This window comes from Idiotropiscis lumnitzeri, chromosome 4 (genome assembly GCF_059441095.1).
Source record: "Idiotropiscis lumnitzeri isolate Australia: NSW breed Sydney's pygmy pipehorse chromosome 4, RoL_Ilum_1.0, whole genome shotgun sequence".
Classification (NCBI taxonomy): domain Eukaryota; kingdom Metazoa; phylum Chordata; class Actinopteri; order Syngnathiformes; family Syngnathidae; genus Idiotropiscis; species Idiotropiscis lumnitzeri.
This window is the reverse complement of record NC_142394.1, coordinates 2,350,542-2,372,183: the sequence shown is the minus strand read 5'-3', so window position 1 is coordinate 2,372,183 and position 21,642 is coordinate 2,350,542. Positions and strand designations below refer to the sequence as shown.

General features: G+C 41.1%; 1 protein-coding gene across 1 annotated transcript; it reads right to left on the bottom strand.

The window, feature by feature from the left end:
* Positions 1–205: 205 nt before the first annotated feature.
* pcdh10b (protocadherin 10b) lies at positions 206–14,221 on the bottom strand. Its single transcript, XM_088294697.1, has 5 exons — positions 11,159–14,221; positions 10,569–10,627; positions 10,245–10,351; positions 5,081–5,238; positions 206–2,194 (listed from the first exon to the last, which is right to left on the bottom strand). The coding sequence occupies exons 1-5, from the start codon at positions 13,670–13,672 to the stop codon at positions 2,141–2,143; spliced, it is 2,892 nt and encodes a 963-aa protein (XP_088150823.1). The 5' UTR covers positions 13,673–14,221; the 3' UTR covers positions 206–2,140.
* Between the last annotated feature and the right edge of the window lie 7,421 nt (positions 14,222–21,642).

Here is a 21,642-nt window from a genome sequence, read left to right as displayed (position 1 = left end):
TGAGGTCATGATTATTATCATATGTTTCGCGTAATAATCGCCACCGTTCATTTTAAAGTCGGATTAAGCATCTGGAAATCTCTAGTCATCATTTTAAGGATTGTTGTTTTTCCACTTGAAATAAAAGTAACAATGTTCACAACGTTTAGGTAATGAATTGTCTTGGAAAGAAAATCTATATTCGTCTTTCTGGTGTGGTGAGATGACAAAGGATAATCATAAAAAAGGATACAACTGCACCCAGCGAGAGACACAATTCAGATTATTTATTTCCATGTGTCACAATGTGAGTGCATCGTGGTGACGAAAATAGAAAACCGCAATCTGATATCCTGATCTTGTGACTTTACGCACTGAATATTAGTCACATTGGGCCTTGTGGCCTTAGCTACTAATGTGAAAAAAATACGTTTGTCAGTCAATTGGATATCGTAGAATAGTATACAAAAGGAAGGTATAGACTCTATAGCAGGGGTGGGCAAACTTTTTGATTGGCGGGCCACAATGGGTTCTAAAATTTGACAGAAGGGCCGGACCAGGAGCAGATGGAGGGAGGGTTTTGGTCACCTCACCTCATAGGAGAGAAAAAATACATTTAATTTTAAATGAAAATGAACAAAATCATTACAATATATATATATATATATATATGTTTGACACACCAGAGTATTTAGAAAATAAAACATTAACAAGGTTTATTTATTTAATATTTTTCAAGTTTGGCGGGCCGGATTAGAACGTTTAAGGGCTGCATGTGCACGTAGTTTGCCTACGCCTGCTCTATAGCTTCACTTTTTCATATTTTATGAGTCTCCACACACATTTAAAAAAAATGCAGTTTTAATCATTTCATAATACAAAACTGTGAAATTAGGGGAACTTTTGGTCATGAGCAATGACCATGTAAAAATCAAAAAGACCTTTCTTTGATCATTTTTCAGTTTATTGTTGGCATATTGGTGTTCTGGTGGTTGTGACGTGTAGTAAAAAGAGAAGTGTGTTTCATGGATCCAACTGCATTGTGTAGAAAACATTTAGCATCCGTCTTCTGTTTCTTTATAAAATAACTATCACATTTTTGTTTACAATGACACAGAATAACCATGAATTTTAAACTATTACCTCCTTTTTGTACACGTCTTTTTAATCATATCTAAAAGTGAAAAACAAGTTATGAAACATGTCAAAGACATTTTACATTTGCTAAGGCCATTCAGTTCCTCATTTTCTGTCTCGCGCTGAGATGTACAAGCCTTCAGCAGTGGCACTTAAAAAACCCAAAAAAAGTCAAAGCTGAATTCGGAACCCAGGAAACAGATAACACGCCTCCATAACAAGTAAATACAGATTTATATATAGTTTTATATTGAGCTTGAAAGTTTTTAAAAGAGTACAGTAAACACTTCTCACGTGTGATAGAAACTACTTGATGCTTCAAGAACACTGTCAAAGCCCACAAAGGTGGTGGTGATAAACATACATCCATTTTCCAACGCACTCATTAGGGTCCTCGCTCCAAGTCAGCTGGTGAAAAACTAACCCAAAGAAATACAAAAAAAATTAAAAGAAAGAACTTCATTTCAAAAAGAAAAGCCTGACCACAAAAACAATAGAAAATTTGAAAACAATGGCATTGCATTTAGAAATGCACAAGGAATCTCCTGTACAGTTTGGCGTCTCTGAATACGATCGCCTAAAGGGCTCAGTGGTGGCTGTCCTTCTTGTGTCTGCTTTGAGTTTCCTCAAAGTTATACGTCGGTGCTGTAAACAGGCTCACACAAAATGGAAAGGAATAGATCAGAGTTTCATTTTCATCCCTCTGCCGGAGCCCTCCGTCCATCCTTTGTTTATTTTCAGTTTCTCAGTCCTGCTGAGACAATGAGGTCCTCCCAGTAAGGCCATTCATCTACCTGCCTGCAGCCATTCGTTCCACGCTTCTCCCCTCCTCCACGTCTTCTTAACCAAAGGGTGGCGTCCCCCTGAAGCCGTTTCACCAATGAATTCCAGTGGACGAAGGAGATGAGAGGGTCATTTAGTCACCCGTCCTCATTTCGTGGGGATGTGTGTATGTGACTGTGTGTGTTTATTTGTTTTTCTTGGGCAGGATAGTCTTCGTTGTTTGGGGGATGATTGTGCAAATTCATGCAGTCTCCGGAATGTCGATACGGAAAGAACTAGTAAAACCTTTTCCCCTCTAGAAGAAGCAAAGAAAAAACACAAGTTGTGGTTAGCTTTGTGCTGCTGTGAGAGTGTAGGGGAAGGGATGGGGGTTGTTGGGTTAAGTTAGTCAGACAAAGATGAGGGAAAACAAAAAAGAAAGAAAAACACCACTTATTGTGCACGAGGGCTGTGTGAATGAGGCCATAACTAAGTGATAGGATGGCTCACATTCCATGATCCTCAGCTGGACTATTTCAATTCTTGTGAAATGGTTCATGGATAATAAGTGTGCAACTATGCCATGTGAATGGTGTTGGCAAGGAGGGGGGTGGGGTCTCTTTTAAGGGTCGAATGACTGGTGAATATTGCATGGCCAATTTATTTAGGACGTCAACAAAAGAATGTCGCTTGAATCAAACCAAGTTGAAAAAGTCTCCTTCCCGCCCCCTTTCATTCTCCACGCCCCCGCCTCCATGTTGTCTGAGTTTAATGATTGTAATCTCCAAGCTCTGGTTAGCATCCTACCCTCACCCTGCTTACCCCACCCTTGGCCAAAACCAGGCCCAGGCCTGCATCTCACAGGACAAAAGAGTCTGTGTATCACTGACTTGATCAGATTAGAGGGATTCATTCTCTTGTTATTATCATCATTCTAGCCCTTCCTCCACTACTCTACTTGCCTCCCTACGCCGGCCCCCTCCCCACTCAGCAACGACTGCTGTTGCCTCTTAACCACGCCAACCACCCACTCTGCCGCCACCGCCACACTCATTTGCATAAGGGCTTCCGTGATCTAGTTTGAGAGGGTAATGGTAGCGGTGTTCGTGGGAAATGTGGCGAGAAAGGAGCCCTTTGCAGCACATGCATAAAACGGACATACAAACAAATTAAAAAGAAGAAATGCAAATCTTATTATATGCCATGTAATTGAAGGCCAGGAGAGTTTGCTGTAATCTCTCTGTCTTTCTTACAAAACGGCAGCTTATTCCTGTTTGTCAGTGTGATCATTCTATTTTTAGCAAATGGCATTTTATTCCACCCTTCTGACCTCATCATTATTTCATGTTAAAGTGTTTAGTTGGTGTTGTTCTAACAATGGTTTTGTGTTTCTTTCTTTCTTTTTTTTGGGGGGGAGGGGTGTATGGTATTTTTAAAAATAGATGATGTGGATAAATTGCACAATGTCCAAGATTGTTCTTGAATCGCAGTATCGTTTGCGTCCAGCTTTAGTTAAGGTCATGTTACAACACAAAAGCATTCATAAAAGCGTTCATAAAATTGGATCATAACTCGGCTCATAACCTGCCTGCAGTGCCCCATAGTTTATAGCTAGCAAAATACAGTAAACCGCCCTTATTCACCAGGGGTAGAGACGGAGCCTCGTTGCAAAAAAAAAAAAAAAAAAAAGATGAATAACTGACACCACCAAAGTGTTTAGAATTGCCAATAAGAGAGGTGTAAAAGTAGATACATCACTAACTTACAACATTACTCTTAAAACAAATAGTTTACGGATGATTTGATTTTGAGACATGTTCGAAGATTCTCCGTAATTCCACTACCAACCCAGGCTACTCCCCAACAGTGGTTGAAATGTATCACTGTAACAATGCATCATTGACACTAATTAAAATTAATCTATTAGCCGGGACTTTTGTACCATCTTCTGACTTCTTAGTGTGTTAAAGAAAGCGCACACAAATAACAGGTGACATTTGCCATGAATAGTTGAGAATTGGTTCCACAGAAAAAAAAAGAATAGGACAAAAGTGAACCGCACTGAATGCACTTATCATCCGTAGCCATCACGCAGTTGGAAAAAAAGGAACTAATGTTTTTCTAATGAATACTTGATCACGGATGAAAAATGGCAGTGAAGGGTATGGATTGTGGCTGCAGCATTAATTAAAACGAAAACAAGAAAACATTTTCCCCGCTGTTCTTAACAGCATGCTGTGGTTTTAAATGATAGCACTGGGAAAGCAGTGGGATTCTGATGGTTTGAAAATTCTAGCTAGCTGTGTCTGCTGATGAGAGTGTGTGTGTGTGTGTGTGTGTGGGGAGGGATGGAGGGGGGGGGTCTTCAGTCGCTGCTTGACAAAATTATAATTAAGCATTATCACCAAATTGCAGTGATTGAGGCTGTATCTCTTTGTGGCCTTTGAATGACAGTTTAGAAACAGCAATTCCGCAGGAAATGTGCCATTTTGACCACCTATTTTTTTCCTCCCCTCAATCATCTTAAGATGTTTTTTTTTTTTTTTTTTTTTAATTATTCCCCCTAGCTCCAGAGACGGCAGCTGAATGACAATGAGATTCTTCTACACTTTTTAAGCAGCAATTTGTTCTGTATGCCTTGAACACAGATTGAACGTCTACAGCCATTTTCCCATATGAGGCAACGGAGTATTGAGTTTTGAAAAAGAAAAAAAAAAACTATAGCAGGCTTTCAGTAATGTATGTAGTATGTATTGGAACAATGACAGAGGGCGACATCATTATAGTGGGAGATAACAGAGATACTTTAGAAAGAGGGAAGAGTTAGTTAAACACTTTGACAAGAAGCCAGAACATGGGTCAGATCTGAAATTAATTTCACGCTTCTTTCCACCAGCCAATTCAGGGAGAAAATTGAATTTGAATTATTCTCTTTTCCCCTAATTGGACGGCCAGATCAGAGAATATAGGGCAGCCACTCAGGCCACAGAAAAATAGGATACTCACTTATATATGCTGAGGTATAAGGTGATTTGGAGCTAAGCAGAAATTCTTCCAACTCTTTCCTCTCTAGAGTGCCATGATGGTGGTGGTTGTGGAGAAGGTGATGGTGATGATGATATTTGTATTGGTGACTGACGGGTATGTCCTTGCCAAAGGTGGAGAATGACTTATCGGCCATTTCATCAGCGCTTTGAAATACCTCTGTGTCTGGAACTGAGTCCATACCAGGCACATGGAGATTGCTGCGGTAATCTGGGCCCTGTCGCCCATCTGTGGGCATAAAGCTTGGCATCCAGCAGCGATCCGAGTGGCCCAGAGCCTTGCACTCTTCTGTGCAGTTCGAGAACAGATCAGCGCCTGCAGGCAAGGAGAGCGTGTGCAGAGTAGAAGGAACAGGAATAAAACCACCAGTTAGGTCTTTGGAGTGTTAACAAGGAATTAAATGTATCAGAGCTGGTAGTTTTCCAGAAGGTCTGCTGATGCATCGTGCTCTTTGATTGTTCGCATTAGGGCTTTCTATTTTTCCATCTTTGTGATCAAAGCCACCCGCACAACAAATTTGAATCCTTCAGTGACTACACCCACACATTAATTTGAAAAACAACTGCGTGCTTGTACTTGATAGTTGTTCAAATAATGTCTGAAATACTGGAATGTATATTTAATTCTACTAGGATTTAAAAACACTTCTGTTTTCTAAGCACCTTGTAAGTTTTTTTATGTAAAAATGCAACATAGTTCAATATATATACACACAAATGCACACACATACAATCACACACAAGAAGAACTTTCCAAACAAACGCACCACATTTTACATTTTACTTTGACTTAATGATCACTGTGAGGGCTGGTCAGAGACTGTGCCCAGGTCTCATATATACTGCTACATATACCGGTATATACACAGGAACTAAGGCACTCATTTTTAGAAGCGTTTTCAGTATGTGTGTTGGTCAGTGTATGCATATGGATGTGTACTTGCATGTGTGGTTGTGTGAATAACCAACAACAACTAATAACCAACACACTACTATGTTTTCCCGCTATTGTCTCGAATGCAAGTTTGACTGTGAGTTTAAAAGAAAATGAGTTTCATTGCATTTGCCGGTCTGAAGTAAATACAAAATTGTTTTCATTACGCCGTATGAACCTGTGTATGTATTTTTGTTTTCTAATACTCTAAATCCGCTTGGTTTGTATTTGTGTCTGAGTCCCTGTTTATGGCAGAAATCTGAACTGTACAGTTCAAGCTATCGGCAGCTTACCCACCCTCGCCGCCCCCCACGAATACAGTCTGATTAGGCTAAAACCGCTGCCATCCCAGTAAGTATGTGTGTGTTTGTATGTGTGTGAGTGTTGTCTTATGTGTGTCAGTGGCGGTCAGCAAAGGGGGAATTTGCTTTGTTACAAAGCGGATTAATTTGGCTTGCCGTCACTAACAGCTTGGAAAAGTGCCCAGGCTCCTAACAAGAAGGGTTCCTTATTAAATATTAACCAACATGCCATAAATAAAACATCACATTACATTTTAATATGGCGCCTTACACAGGGAGGAAACAACTAACTAACTATAACTATATTTTATATATATATATATATATATATATATATATGTGTCTGTGTGTGTGCGGGTGTGTTGTGTCTGTGTGTGTGTGTCTGTGTGTGTGTGTGTGCGTTTGTGTAGAGAAGATGGATCAACCAATGCAGAAACAGCATCACTGGCAGCAATGCATTGCAAATTTAAAACCATCATCGCATATCATCGTCCAAACTCCATTACTAAAATAGATAGCGCATGAAACTCAAATGGGAGCCGGCTTTGTCTCATTTATACTCACTTAAAGAGGGGCGCACAGTCACATACGCACACACGCTCACACAGACACATGCACACGCACTCCCGCGCACACACACACACACACCTACTCATCCAGATAAAACCTTCTTGATATTTCTTGACATTTTGGTAAAAATGGAAAAGGCTCACCAGAGAGTTTGAAACGAATCAGGAGAGTGAAACCATTATTTCTGCAGTGCCCTTGTCTCCGAATTAAATAGTTCTGCAACTATTTTTTTAATCTCGGAATTTACTCGTTCTGAAACTATTTTCTCAGTGCAGACGGTCAGAGGGAGCGATGAAGCACTGGCTGCCAACAATAGCATCTATCCCGTGACTCTGCAGGGAATGCGGATGAATTGTGTCAACATATTTCCCACAGAGTAAAGTAGAGAGTCCAACGCAAAGACAGCATGGGTGGGTCATTCTGACCCTCGTTTCTTCTTCTTAGCATTCTACACGGTATCCATTGTGGGGCAAACGCAAAGCCCTGATAATAACCTTCATTTGGTAATTGGTATGCAGAGGTCGGAAAATGAATTACTGATCAGTGAGGTGCTACCACAGCGATAACGTGGGCTGCAGCGCTAAAGAGGAATTCATATTGGCAGCAAAGGGAGATGAGAGGGAAAGTAGGTAGTAAGGTTTTGATCGACGTAGATAAGGGCCTTGACTGAATTTCACCAAGTGCATGACATTGACTACATTGATGTGCTTTACCTATAAAGCAGAAATGTGGGCAACTCTGCTCCTTGATTGCTGAGACACCTGATTGAAATGATCAGCTCATCAGCAAGAAAATTCAGCTTCAAATTATAAATACTCACATGCAACTATATGATTTTATTTTGACTATTTTGCGTGCTGATATTTTTCTTTTTACGAGAAGGTTGTTTAAAAAAAAATGAGCAGGAATTGTTGCAGGTTACAATTACATGCTTTTGTCTATTCAGAAGACATTTGGAGTGCTTTAAAGAGGACTATTCTATTTCAGTGAGGTCTGACATTTACTATTTTGAAAGCAAATGACAAATTTCAAACTAACTTCCTGACCCAAATTTGAGCGGGCCCACTGGGACTCTCGGAGGAGTCGGAAATTAATAAAGTAAATCATTCAACACTTTAACACAACTTCTTATTGGCTCGCGAATGCAAACAAATCACTATAATCTTGATTGTTTCAGAATGGATTTCTGAGTATACAAATAAACTAAAAAAAATGACATATACACAGGATAGCAACAAACGCGAGTGTACAAGGAACATATGTGATCCTTGTGTCACAAATAAAATAAAACTAAATGAATCGTGTAATGTGCATTAAAATAACATCTTAAAAAAGGAGCGGAAAAAATAGTTTCAACTACGAGTATGCTTTTTTTTGCAGCTATTGTGTGTGCGTGTGTGTGTATATATATATATATATATATATATATATATATATATATATATATATATATATATATATAGAGAGAGAGAGAGAGAGAGAGAGATTGTCACATTTAACAATCCACACAAGAACACACAGTGGTGAAAAACCTTTTTCCTCCTCCGTTTGTGGTATATGTTCATTTTAAAAGCAATGAGCACAAGTAAAGGTACATTTTGGACCAATATATCAATGACAACAGAAACAGCTCATTAGAGTTGACATTTTCCAATGCTTATCTTGATAATAACCAGAATCACTCCACAAGTTAAGCAAAATTCCACGTTTTCTTTTGTGTCACTTAGTGACTTGATATATTTATAGTGGCCCAATACATTAACATCAACAAGAAACTAACAAAAACATGGCGGTCTCAATTTTCCTATGAGGGATGTTATAATATTTACAGCTGAAATAAAGACCAAATTAATCTTCAATCACTTTTTGATGTTCAAAATTAATAGAGTTTGAAAAGATTGTCTGCATAGACTCATAATGTTTGATCAGAGAATTACTGATTTGCAAAAGACTGCTATATATAGTCTATTAATTCAGGTTCTTGTATTGATGTACGTGTTTACAAACATGTAGTGGTGAGCTTCTCTTTTGTTAAACAGAAGGGGTTGGCATTCAAAATGCTAATACACAGGAAACAGGACACGTCCAGCTACAAGCAGCAGCTGCTGCTGCTTAAATTAAACATAAATGGTGTTGATTTAAAACACAGAGCATTAGAGAGAGCCCAATCTGTGAACTTGGCATACTGGAATGACGGTGTCAGTGGCAAGAAAAGCTGCACTTTGGCACAACAATGACGTGAAGCATTGCAGACATGGTGGTCGGGCTCCATCTGCACGGGGCCCACAATCAAAGAAAGCCGCCACTAAATGAAGCCTTCAAATCTCTGTGGGGCCTTTTGTAATATATATAGGTAGATATATATTCATCCCATGAGGGGAATTTGTCGCAGCAGCAATATTCACAACTGCACCCAAAAAACAAAGCTCAAATCGTTTTCTTTCGGAACATTTAAAGAAATGAAATTATAAGACGGCTATTGTCTCGTAGAGGTTTGGGGGACACTACCCACTGAGTGCATTTGGGGGGTAAAAGCTACAATGGCCACATGACTAAGTTCATGAAGGAATGAACAACTGTTTTGTTTGCGAGGGCTCACTTCTCGGTGCATTTGACGCAGCCTCATTAAAAGGCACGTCACATCCAGTCGAGTAGTCTCCAGCGCCGAGTGATTGAGCTCACAGGGAGCAGGCTCATCATTAACTTTGCTGCGTATTTACAAACAGCAACATTAAATCAACATGCCTTCAGGGAATTTAAATAAAAAAACAACAACAACAACAACAAAAGGTGGCATAGACCTAAAGTCACACAATCCTAAACTGGATAGGAAAAAAAATACCACTGCGTCTCATACGCCAACCTACTGCAAATGTTTGAATTTGTCATTAGTTTCAAGTGTATGCATTATTCACTGAGAAATCAATGCAAATATTTTTTACAGCGCCCTATCTAACAAGGTCAACAATTCTAGGTAAAACAAAAAAACTCATGCACATTATTTTAATGTGCATCAAAATTAATTGTGTTCTTCTTTGGCTCACCTCCCCCATAAACATTTCTTTGCAGCCAAAAAGCACAAATAGGATTAAAACACAATAAATAAAACATAAGCTCCTAACAATGCAATCCATTTCCCCTTTATGGTGAGCATGCGGAAGATGTCCAAAGTCACATGTATATATTCAAGCGCCACCATTTTCGTTGTGCTCCTTGCTTTTAATATGAGACAATCATAAGCCACTACAGCAAATGCAATGTCTAAATGTGGGGAACGCTTCGAACAAAAAGTGATTGTTGGATAGATATAGCTGTGCCACATGATTTCCGTCTTTCTGATTACAAGCAGCTCCTAACACAAATATGCCTCTGGACCCGCTATGAATAGAGGCCACATGCTCGTTCCCAAAATGTCAACTAAGGCCGATGAGAAACCAGCGAGATCTTGGTTTGGCAAATGACGGCAGTGAATATTTCCAACAAAACAAAATCAGAGAAGACTAAATCTTTTCCTACCAGAGGAAAGGCCTCGATTCATGGCATCATGGTCGCTGTCTCCCTGCTCGCTGTCTCCATGGCCGCTGTCTTTAGAGCTGACCAGGTCTGCCTCCTGGAATGCCGAGCTGTAACGAGACACGAGGTTCATTCACGTTGTGGTTTTCCCATTAACATAATGTATCTAAACAGCACAGGGGCAATCTATCTGATCCCATCTCATCATCCAGAGTGCCACTGCAGTGTTCAGAGTTATTAGCGACAGGAGATAAGCTGTTCATTACAGTTTCATGATGGAGTGAGCGACACAAAGTCTACATATAGGATGACTTTCTCCATATTTACCTATTGACACGTCTTGGCCTGTCCACCATGTAGCTTAGCTCTGCTCGCTGCTGTTTGGTCTGGAAAAAAAAACACGTAATAGTTCAAATTTGCAGGAAATGCAATGGGGAAAAAGACACAGCTTGAAATCACATGCTTCGAACTACATGCAGCCATCATACATGCAACTCGTGTGCTTTTGTGTTGCAAAGAGTTTTTCCTTTTGCCAGGATGAAGTGCACGCCAAGATGAGCCAACGCAAGTCAGCTACACAGTGGCTGGAATACATATGCGGCCGAGTGAGTGTATTCGTTAAACACATCGAGATGTGCTCTTTTTAGTAACATTTTTACAATAGCGAGCATGCACACCGACCAATTAATAATGGTTGAACGAAAAATAAATGTTCACACTTTTGAGTCAACAAGACAGTTTATGTATTTACACACAAGAGGAGCTGCATGAGGTTCTCACGACACACTGGAGCTGGCAAGATTAAGTCAAACAGACAGGCTTTAAGGAGGCCATCCTTTTAATGGATCCGACTTTACAGTAAATATGCTACGGGTCTCACAATGGAAATAGAGGGCAGGCACGAGAGGGTTTCTTACCTCATTTGATAATATGCTGCCATTTGATATGATGTCAGGCTGCTGGTCCGTGTAGCCTGTCACTATGGCTCCACATGGATTGTGGTCACTGTCTGTGCTCCTAGACGGACTACACGGCTTTAGGAACATGAGGTCGGTTTTGGCAGACTCAGGAGTCAGACATACCTGGTAACAATAGTTCTGATTTTGATGGTGCAAGCCAAAGCTCCCTGATTCCTCCACAGGGACTTGAGCTGTACCTGTCCCAGTGACATTCACGGCACTTTGCACCAACATAATGTCAGACTTGCTGAGCTTTTTCTTATGAGCCCGGCCTTGTCGTGAGCAGCAGGAGCTGCAGCCCAGGCAGCACTCACTGGTCAGGCAGGTGTAAATGTTGAGCTTTTTTTCTTTTTGGCAACGTATGGCCAGCACAATCATGACCAGGAGGAAGATAAAGGAGACAGAGCCCAAGGCGATGATGAGGATGAGTGTGAGGTCCAGGCTACTTTCTTTGACTTTGGCGGTACCTCCTCTGTTTCCAGTGCCGCGTCCTTCGGCCACGCTGTCCACCAACACCACAAGTATGCTGGTGCTGGAGGACAGCGGAGGCTGACCATGGTCTCTCACCTCAATCAACAGGTCGTACAACTGATGAGGGTCTCGTTTGGCTGACACCCGCCTCGCTGTCCGGAGTTCACCTGTCCTCCAATCCATCCTGAACATTCCATTCTCGTTCCCCCTCTGGATGCTGTAAGAAAGCCTGGCATTCTCTCCATCATCTGCATCCATTGCCACAATGCGCGTCACCAGGTAACCAGGCTCAGCTGAGCGAGGCAGAGGTTCCTTTGCCGTGCCGTTCTTTCCCATAGGGGCCAACACTAGGGGGGCATTGTCATTCTGGTCCACAATGATAACTTTGACAGTGGCATTGGTGAAGAGCTCTGGGGTGCCTGCATCTTTTGCCTGGACCACAAATGTGAAATCCTTCAGTTGTTCATAGTCAAAGGACCTCAGTGCATATAAGTACCCTGTCTCCTCATTTATTGACACGTAGGTTTTGACTGACATGCCCTGAATCTCGCACTCTAATATGGAATAACTGATGAGTGCATTCTGCCCAATGTCAGGATCCAAAGCAGTCACTGCGTGTATATACGCCCCTGGCACGTTATTTTCTGTCACATAGACATCATATATGGCTTGTGTGAATGTGGGGGCATTGTCATTCTCATCGGACACTTGGACTCTGATTGACTTACTGGTGGCAAGAGAAGGGGAACCTTTATCCCTTGCAACCACAGTCACTGAATAGGAGTCTGCCTGCTCCCTGTTCAACAACCCATCAGTCACAATGGTGAAATAATTCCTAAATGACGATTTTAATTTGAAGGGGACCTCGCCAAGGATTTCCACGTTGATTTGTCCATTTTCTTCAGCGTCCAAGTCTGTCACACTCAGCAAAGCAATGACGGTGCCAGGGGCGGCCTTTTCACTGACAGACTCCGTAACAGTGCTGAAGGTGATCTCTGGTGCATTGTCATTGACGTCCATGACGGTGACGAGGACCTTGCAATGCGCGGGCACGGCGTTCGGCCCCATATCCTTGGCTTGGACAAAAATCTGATACAGACCGCTCTCCTCAAAATCCACCTCCCCGCGCACCTCGATGCGACCTGTGCGCTGGTCTATGCTGAAAATCTCTTTTACGCGGTTGGAGATGTGGTTACTAAAAGAATAGCCAATCTCGCCATTGAGCCCCTCGTCCATGTCAGTGGCATTCAGTTGGATGACAAGCGTACCCACGGGCGCGTTCTCCGAGAGTGTTACTGCGTAAACGGGCTGCTCAAATACAGGCACATTATCGTTCGAGTCCAACACTTTAACCACCAACAGTGCGGTGCCTGTCCGAGGTGGCTGGCCGCCGTCCACCGCTGTCAGCACGTACCTGTGAGCCGCCTGCTGCTCTCTGTCCAGCGCCTTCTCCAGCACCAGCTCGGCGAATTTGTTCCCGTCTGTTTGGGTCTGCACGTCCAAGTAAAAGTAGTTGTTAGTGGTGATATCATACGTGCGTAAAGAATTGGTGCCCACATCCAGATCGAACGCGCTCTCCAGCGGGAAGCGCGTGCCCGGAGTAGCGCTTTCGGAGATTTCCACCGTTATGTCCGTTTCGGGGAAGCTTGGCGGGTGGTCGTTTATGTCCACCACTTCTATCTCAACTCGAAAAAGCTCCAACGGGTTCTCCAGAAACACCTCCATGTTAAGTTGACAGCTTGCGCTCTGCTTGCATATCTGCTCCCGGTCGATCTTCTCGTTAACAAACAAGACGCCGTTCTCGACGTTCACTTCCAAGTAAGGTGTCCGAGAACTGGGCACAACTTGGAAACGGCGTGATGCCAGTTTGGTAAGGTCCAGTCCCAAGTCCTCGGCGATATTTCCCACCAAGGTTCCGTGGTCCGCCTCCTCCGGCACCGAGTAGCGTATTTGGGCAAGCACTCCATCCGCGATGCACAGGGCAATCAAAAGCACAATCATCGCCGGGGGCTTCAAAATGAAAAAAAGAAAAAAGTGCACTTGAGGAAAATATAGCAAACCTTTAGGTGGATAAATTGTTAATTTCCATTACCCGTTTCAGCCAAGCGGAACGAGTGTCTAAATGCACTACACTTTTTAAAAATCTGTAAGGCACCCGGATAAATCTTTCCAAACCTCAAGAGTTTCTAACAAAACTATGACATATTATCTTTAAAAAGCCCAAAACAAAACAAAAAATCAGTCGATATTTCCTAGTGGCTTTTTAAAATGCGTCCTGGAACGATTACAGCGCGCCTTCCAGTAAAACACAGTGGCGGATGAGTGATGGCAGGAAATTGGCTGGGTTAAAAAAAATAATAATCCACTCAAGAAAAGTAAGTGAGTTATTTCTCCACAATGGTGCGATGCATGGGTGATGTGACGCTAACTTGTCCTCTTAGTAGTCTGGCTCCATGTCCCTTCTTGGCACTCTGCTCCCTCAATGCATTCTCTTCCGATCCGCTTTGTCAGGATGCTGTTCACTCAACTATTTGCTCCCACCCTTGACGCACACGCAAACACGCACGCACCCATCGCGCCTCCCCCTGGCCGCTGCTGTTGTAAATCACCCGGAGAACGCTCCTGATTTGTTGGCTTGTATTGATCAGCCATGATAGCCCCACCCACTTATTTATCCTCCATCTAACTACATTCCACTGTGGTGCACCCGAAGAATAAAAATAACTGCACCGACGTTACAAATATGGTCTAGTGTGACTTCAACTATTTACATTATTTACCATCTGTCTCGGACTATTTATGTAGTAATATCAATGATGGTGATGCTTATGAAAATGGTAATTTAAAAAAATAGGACATTAGAAATTTGCCATCCATGGCAAACATTTCAGACTAATTGGAACAGCATATAGCATATGGTATATCTATCTATCTCTCTCTCTCTCTTTCTCTCTCTCTCTCTCTCTCTCTATATATATATATATATATATATATATATATATATATATAAAACACACACATGCACACAACTGTGTAAGGAGGACATTGTCATATTCAAATTCAGGGTGATTCATGCTGAAAAAAAGAATGTCCTCATTACAGCCCTATTTAGAGCTAAATGGATCTGTCAATTGACAGAGGTACAGAAGACAGATTGGCGATGTAGTGCATGTAGTACCAAATAACTCTTCATTTTCTGTCAGATGAACTCTTTGGGAGAGATAGTACTTCTCTCTGTGTGTCAGAGGCAAGCAGACAGCTATTCATTCCTAACTGTGGAATGCTTGGCTCTGAAATGTCCATTATAAACTCACATTTCAGCAGCTGGTACTGAAAATAGATTTTATTGACCACTGGATAAATAAACAAAATCAATTTAATTCCACCAATATGCAATTAATTTTGTTTGTGAAACTTTTCAAATTTGAGTCTTTATTTATGTTTTGCTATCATAATTATCAAACAAAAATATTTTTTAAAAAATATCTTTGTAGGCTGCTTTAAAATGTTTTCCAAGACACATTACAGGTTAAAAACAGAGTGTGAAATAATGACAAAACAGGTAACAGAAAACACTTTCAGAAATAAAATGTAAAATTAGAGGCAGAAATAAATGAGAATGAGACAATGGTTGGGTGATGAAAGCGGAGTGGAACAGGTGCGTTTTGAGGAGCGATTGAAATCAAGGGGGCTCAGTGCAGTTGTGTGGGGGTGTGTGTGCGTGCGTGTGTGCGTGTGTGTGTGTTGGGACTTACAGAGGATGGGTATCTATCTATATATCTATCTATGCAAGATAAATTGCCAATTAAAGTATATCAGACTGAAGCCAGACCAAGTGCTCCACCTAGTGAAGGCCTAAAACACTACATCATATAACATAAACACCCATGGCGTAAGCTTGAACCCTGTCGCCATTTCTCTCCAGTGTCCTTTATACGGGTGTCCACTGTGTCCACAGGTTCTCATCTGCAAGACTGCGGTGAGTAAAACTTACACCCCAATAATCACGTGTGTATGATAGTCTGACTCTAGATCACAGGTGTCAAACTCCGTTCCTGGAGGGCCGCTTTCCTGCATGTTTTGCATCGCTTCTGGCTGCAACACATCTGACTCAAATGACCTGGCTTGTTCAGAGCTTGCTAATGAACTGATCATTTGAATCAGGTGTGTTGCAGCCGGGAGAGATTGAAAGCATGCAGGAAAGCGGGGCTCCAGGACTTTAGTTTGACACCCATGCACTTGATGATTAGAACTACACAGAACAGCCCACTGGAGGAGAAACATCGAAGATAGATTTTCGAAATCAAGCCCCATCAAGTCAGTGGTGCAGTCAGTTGTCACTGTTTACATAGACAAGCTTTGGAAAGAAAGGGGGGGGGTGTAACCCTGCTGAGTGCTTGTACTGAAACTATGTTCATAGGCACAAACTGTGATTAATAACACCAGTCAAGAGCAAATGAATTTTAATCAGAAATGGCTTTATGAGTTTATTGTTAATATGAAAATCTGATGTCCTCGGAAAAAAAAACTAGGGCAGAATTGGAATAGGCGCCAAAAAAAAAATACATTGTGAAAATTTTATTTGCATCTTCAAAATCTTTGTAGTTGAAAATTGTTGTCCATTGCAATAGACAACATCCATCTTTATCTATCATACATTTTCATGCAGCCATCCACTTTAGTGTTTTTAGGGCCCAAAGGTGGGAAAAAAATTTTATTCACATTGTAGCAAGCAAACAGACGAGTCATGTAAAGGGTGCCCCAAAGCAAGCCAAGCGTACAATAATTGGAACGAAAGAAGCAGCATGTAATCATAAAGTATTATGAGGCTACTGAGAGTCGAGTGCATCATCTAACCCAAGCGGTGTCTCTCCCTCCTGTTAGCTCTAACAAGCACACACTGGCAATTAATACACAAGTGGAGTCTCATCCTATGTGCCACACTTCAGGTAATTGAAGATTACCTCAAGTGGAGATGCTGCCAGTGGCCATATAAGAGAAAAAAAATAGTACAAGCATGAATGCAAAATTGAATGAATGTTATACAGTAAAATAAAACAAAAAGACAAATATGGTGTTAGTTTTCTTGCGTTTGTGGAATGAGTTAAACAGTAATATCATTGTTTTTTTGTACATCACAGGGGGCGGCCATTTTGTCTCTTATCTGAGCCCTGAGCAACAGTGACGTCAATTTCAGTTGACAGAAAGTGCCCCGCCCCACTAATCAAAAATTGTTTTTAAAAAAAATGCTGAAGTAGGTCCACAAATAGGTGAATCAGCGGGTTCTGAAACACAGGTATGCGGAGGTCCACTCTTAACGATAGGAAAGGTGCATGCATGCTTGACCTTTCTAATCAAACGAGAAATCAAGAGTTAGTAGACAGTCATCATTGCAAAGTTAAAGGGAAACATGGTGAGCCATGATTGGTTATCTGCGCTTTCAACACGTGATGTCATTTTCAGTCGACAGCACATTGAAAAATGAGCTTTATATGTAATATGAAGTTATCAAATTCATTACAGAAAACATTAACTTTTTACTGCTGAACATGGCAAAAATGGAAAATTATCCCTTTAAATTCTGATTCCTTTTTCGTGATGCTTTTGGATCGGAGGAAAGTTCATAACTCTCTTTAAAGAGAGATAAAAAGTGACTCATGAAGAGACTGATACTGTAATTCTGATATTCATGCCAATGATGTATCTTCCTTCTCTTAGTCCTCACCCTGATGGGAAAAAAGACATCAAATGATGTGCATAATAAAGGAAGAAGGACTACTCCCATTTCTGCTCGTAATCGCTCCCCTTTCCAGTGCAGCTTTTTTTTATTAAGAGGTTGCTTCTCAACTGGTCTGCTTTCTAACTTGTACCCATTACCTTCAACCAAAAAAAAAAAAAAAAAAACACTGACCAAATCTCATTTCCATGGTCATCAGTTATGATTCGTATGCGTCAACGTAGAGGAAATAAAGACACATTGCAAATCCAGTGGAACATTGCATCATTTAGTCAATTACTTGTGTTGTGTCAGCTCATGCCAAATTGCTCAGAAGCATTACTCCCAATCCAATTTTACAGTCAACACGAGGCAAGCTAAATACAGGTGCTTTCATTTTTAATCATCATAAAAATACGATGACTTATTTTCTACAATAACAATAGTCACATTGAAAAGTGCTGCCAAAACACATCGTGCCAAAAATTATGATTTCGAGGCAGCATCACTTGAGTGCTGCAGTCTTTCAGCCGGCTGCCCAGACATACAATTTAAAGCCAACATGAGAAGCCTCCAGCAAAAGAAAGAGATGAGTGAAAGGAAGGACATTGTGAGAAATTGGGAATTGACTGAGCGTAAGATAGAGATGGATGGAAAGGCAAATCTCGAGCTTCTTTCATTTTATGTTCCTGTAGAAGAAAAAGGTGAGTTATACAGTCGATCAATTAATCGTTGCGCTTGACAGCTGGGCTCTTAAAATTAACCTTCTTTAGGGCCGCTTTCTAAAAGTGAACACCCCAGTTTGTGAAATCCTGTGGTGATATTTTATCCGGCCATACTTTTTGATGAACACGTTAAAATTTAAATGATTGAGTGGGCCTCAGTTTTTCATCAGCACAACCAGGGGGGCCACATAAGAAAGTGCTCTGAACGTATGACAAGATTCCATTTAAATATGGACAAAATATAAAATATATATTTAGTTTTTTTTTAATTTATTATTATTTTGATTGAACCAAAGTAGGGCAGCACGGTGGACGATGGCCTCACAATGCAGAGGTCGTGGATTCAATTCCGGCTGCGGCCTTCCTGTGTGGAGTTTGCATGTTCTACCCGTGCCTGGGTGGGTTTCCTCCGAGTACTCCGGTCTCTTCCCACATTCCAAAAACATTCATGGCAGGTTGATTGAACACTTTAATTGCCCCTAGGTATGAGTGTGAGCGCAGATGGTTGTTTGCCTTTGTGTGCCCTGTGATTGGCTAGCAATCACCCCGCATATTGCCCAAGGATAGCTGGGATAGGCTCCACCCCCCGCGACCCTCGTGAAGAGAAGTACAGTATCTTACCATATGTTATGCTGGAATGCACATATAAAACATCCACCATCAACAAAAACTTTGAAGCAAACCATAAAATAAGCACAATGCGATTTTACTTGGGCAACACAGTTGGCGAGTGATTAGCAAATCTGCCTCACAGTATAGAGAACCTATGTTGAAATCCGGGTTCTGGCCATCCTGTGTGGCGTTTGCATGTTCTCCCCGTGCCTACGTGGGTTTTCTTCAGGTACTCCGGTTTCTTCCCACATTCCAAGAATGTGGATGGTCAGTTAAGTGAACACTAGATTGTCGCACGTGTGATTGTGAGCGTGCGTGGTTATTTGTCTTTGGGTGCCCTGCAATTGGCTGGCAACCAGTTCAGGGTTCATCCTGCCTACCTCCCGAAGACAGCTGGGAGAGACTCCTGCACGCCCGCAATCCCAGTGAAGATAAGTGGTTCGGAAAATGGATGGATATGGTGCATTTGGAGTGCGTCCAATACATTTTTCTTTAATGATGCATAAACTGGTAGGTAGCATTAGCTGTGTATTTATAGCTACAGCTACAGCTGTAGTAGCAGTCGAAATTAATCCCAGACATATTTTTACAGTGTGATTTGAAAGCAAGCTAATTTTCTCTCTTTTCTACCTGAATGAATATTTTGTCCTACCAGTGTGTGTTGTGAGCTAACTCACTGGCACTTCCAACCCCGGATTTCACTTGTTACTTTGTGCTTTACAAATAAAAGCTTTACTTACATATCTTCAGTTTTAAGTTTCTGTTAGTGCCTAAATCCATTTCATCATGTCAAAACTTTAAAGGTTAAAAGCTTAATTCTTCTCTGTCTGGAGAGTTTCCTCTGTGTTGTCAAATTTAGAAGTAATATTTTGTTTTGTAGCTTTTATGTACAACAATATTTGATGCTGCAACATTAGTCATTACCAAAAATGAACAATCGTCAACTGGTCTGGACATGTTTTCTAAAGTAGATTCTTAATAATAAGAGACAACTCTTTCTGCATATAGCGCTATAGCAGGGGTCTTCAATCCTGTTCCTCAAAGTCCACTGCCCTGCCTTATCTGGTCATTTGAATCAGGTGTGCAGCAGGGAGAGAGGGAAACCAGGCACCTCAAGAAACAGGATTGAAGACCCATGCTCTATAATATAATATATCTGTCTGCATACGAGTAGAAAAAACAGAAATATTGTGTCACCTCAACCAAACTAATAAAATAAAAAACTAATAGCAAACCAAGCACGATGGCCTCACAGTGCAGAGTTGTTGGTTCAATTCTGGCTCCGGCCATCTTGTGTGGAGTTTGCATGTTCTCCCCGTGCCTGCGTGGGTTCCCTCAGGGTACTCTGGTATCCTCCCACATTCCAAAAACATGCATGGCAGGTTGATTGGACACTCTAAATTGGCCCTAGTTATGAGTGTGGGCGCGGATGGTTGTTCGTCTTTGTGTGCCCTGCAATTGGCTGGGTCAGTTGAGGGTGTCCCCCGCCTACTGCCCAAAGACAGCAAGAATAGGGTCCAGCACCTCCCGACCCTTGTGAGGAGACGCAGTACAGATAATGGATGGATGATTACCAAACCAAAACTATAATTAAATTCAAGTGTTATTGAAATGCTTTAACTTACATACAACAAACATCATTTCAATGTCAACAATAATCATTTTTTTATGCTTACTATCATTAGTAATGTATACTTAATCATTTCATGGATGTTATTTTTTATGCAACTGCAAAGTAAAGACATTTATTTGAAGTTGGTTGGAAATTTCATTAACATTTGACTTGTGCAGGCAGGTGTTGCGCAATAATCCTGACTGACTTTTAGGAATGAGTCATAGCTGAATGGTAACATGTTTTAAAAAAGGGGGGGTGGCAGGGGAGGTGGTGTTTGCTGAAAAGTTCCATCTGCGGCGTGGGGAACTAAATTTCACTTTCATTTGCAAGATGAGGCTTTGGTGTACTGCATTTTTATACTCCCGAGAAGTTGGGAGAAGTGCAGAAGGAGAGTGCCTATAGCTGAGTGAGAAAGGTAAATGGCAAATGAAGTATGTGAATTCATTAACATTTGAAAATAAAATATATATATTTTGTTATTATCATTATTACCCAGAAGTGAAATACATTATTTCTCATGTACAACATCCATGAGGCTATACAAGAATGTTAAATGTGTTTGAGGGGAAGTGGAGCTTTGCACTGAGAACTAATTGGTATCATGTTGTGAATAATAGATAAGTTATGTCATAGCACATTTTCATCTCCTGTTTTTTGTAGAAGAAATAATTTTTTTCTCCCGTGCAAATGCTTTAACAATCCTTCCTGCTTTTACTTTCCTTTTCTATAAATCTCTACATGCATAGTTCTTTTTTCTGTCTCTTTGTTCCATTTGTCCTTTGATACAATTGTTGGTGGCTTCACTTGATCTAGTTCTTTCAGCTCACGAGGGGAGGATAGAAATGTCCTCCTTTAATTGAGTTAGCTTCCATATCTATTCCCTATTCCCACCGACCCAATCGGATCACCTACTCCCCATTTTCTCTCGCTCCTTAACATAATCATTTGGGCATGTCAGCAAATGTGAAGGTGAAGCTTCCTTATGTAGTCAACAGTTTTATTTTTAATTTAATTCAGAGAGAAAGTGTTCTGTTTTATTAGCAGCATATTTATGCTGTCATGATCTGTTTTTTTTTTTCTTTTTGGTTGAGTATTTAGTTTAATGTTTTTTCTTTGTGTTTGGTGTGTCTCGTCATGCTCAGTGTGTCCACCTGTGTTCGTTTACTCAAGCAGTGTTAACCAATCTGCTCCTTCCAAGTCTTTGTTTCTTGTCCAGGTGCTCCTTGTTGTCCTGTTAATTTGTTTGTATTCAGTTCCTTGTTTGCTTTCACTTCTTGTCAGTTCATTTTCCCTGTCAATTGTC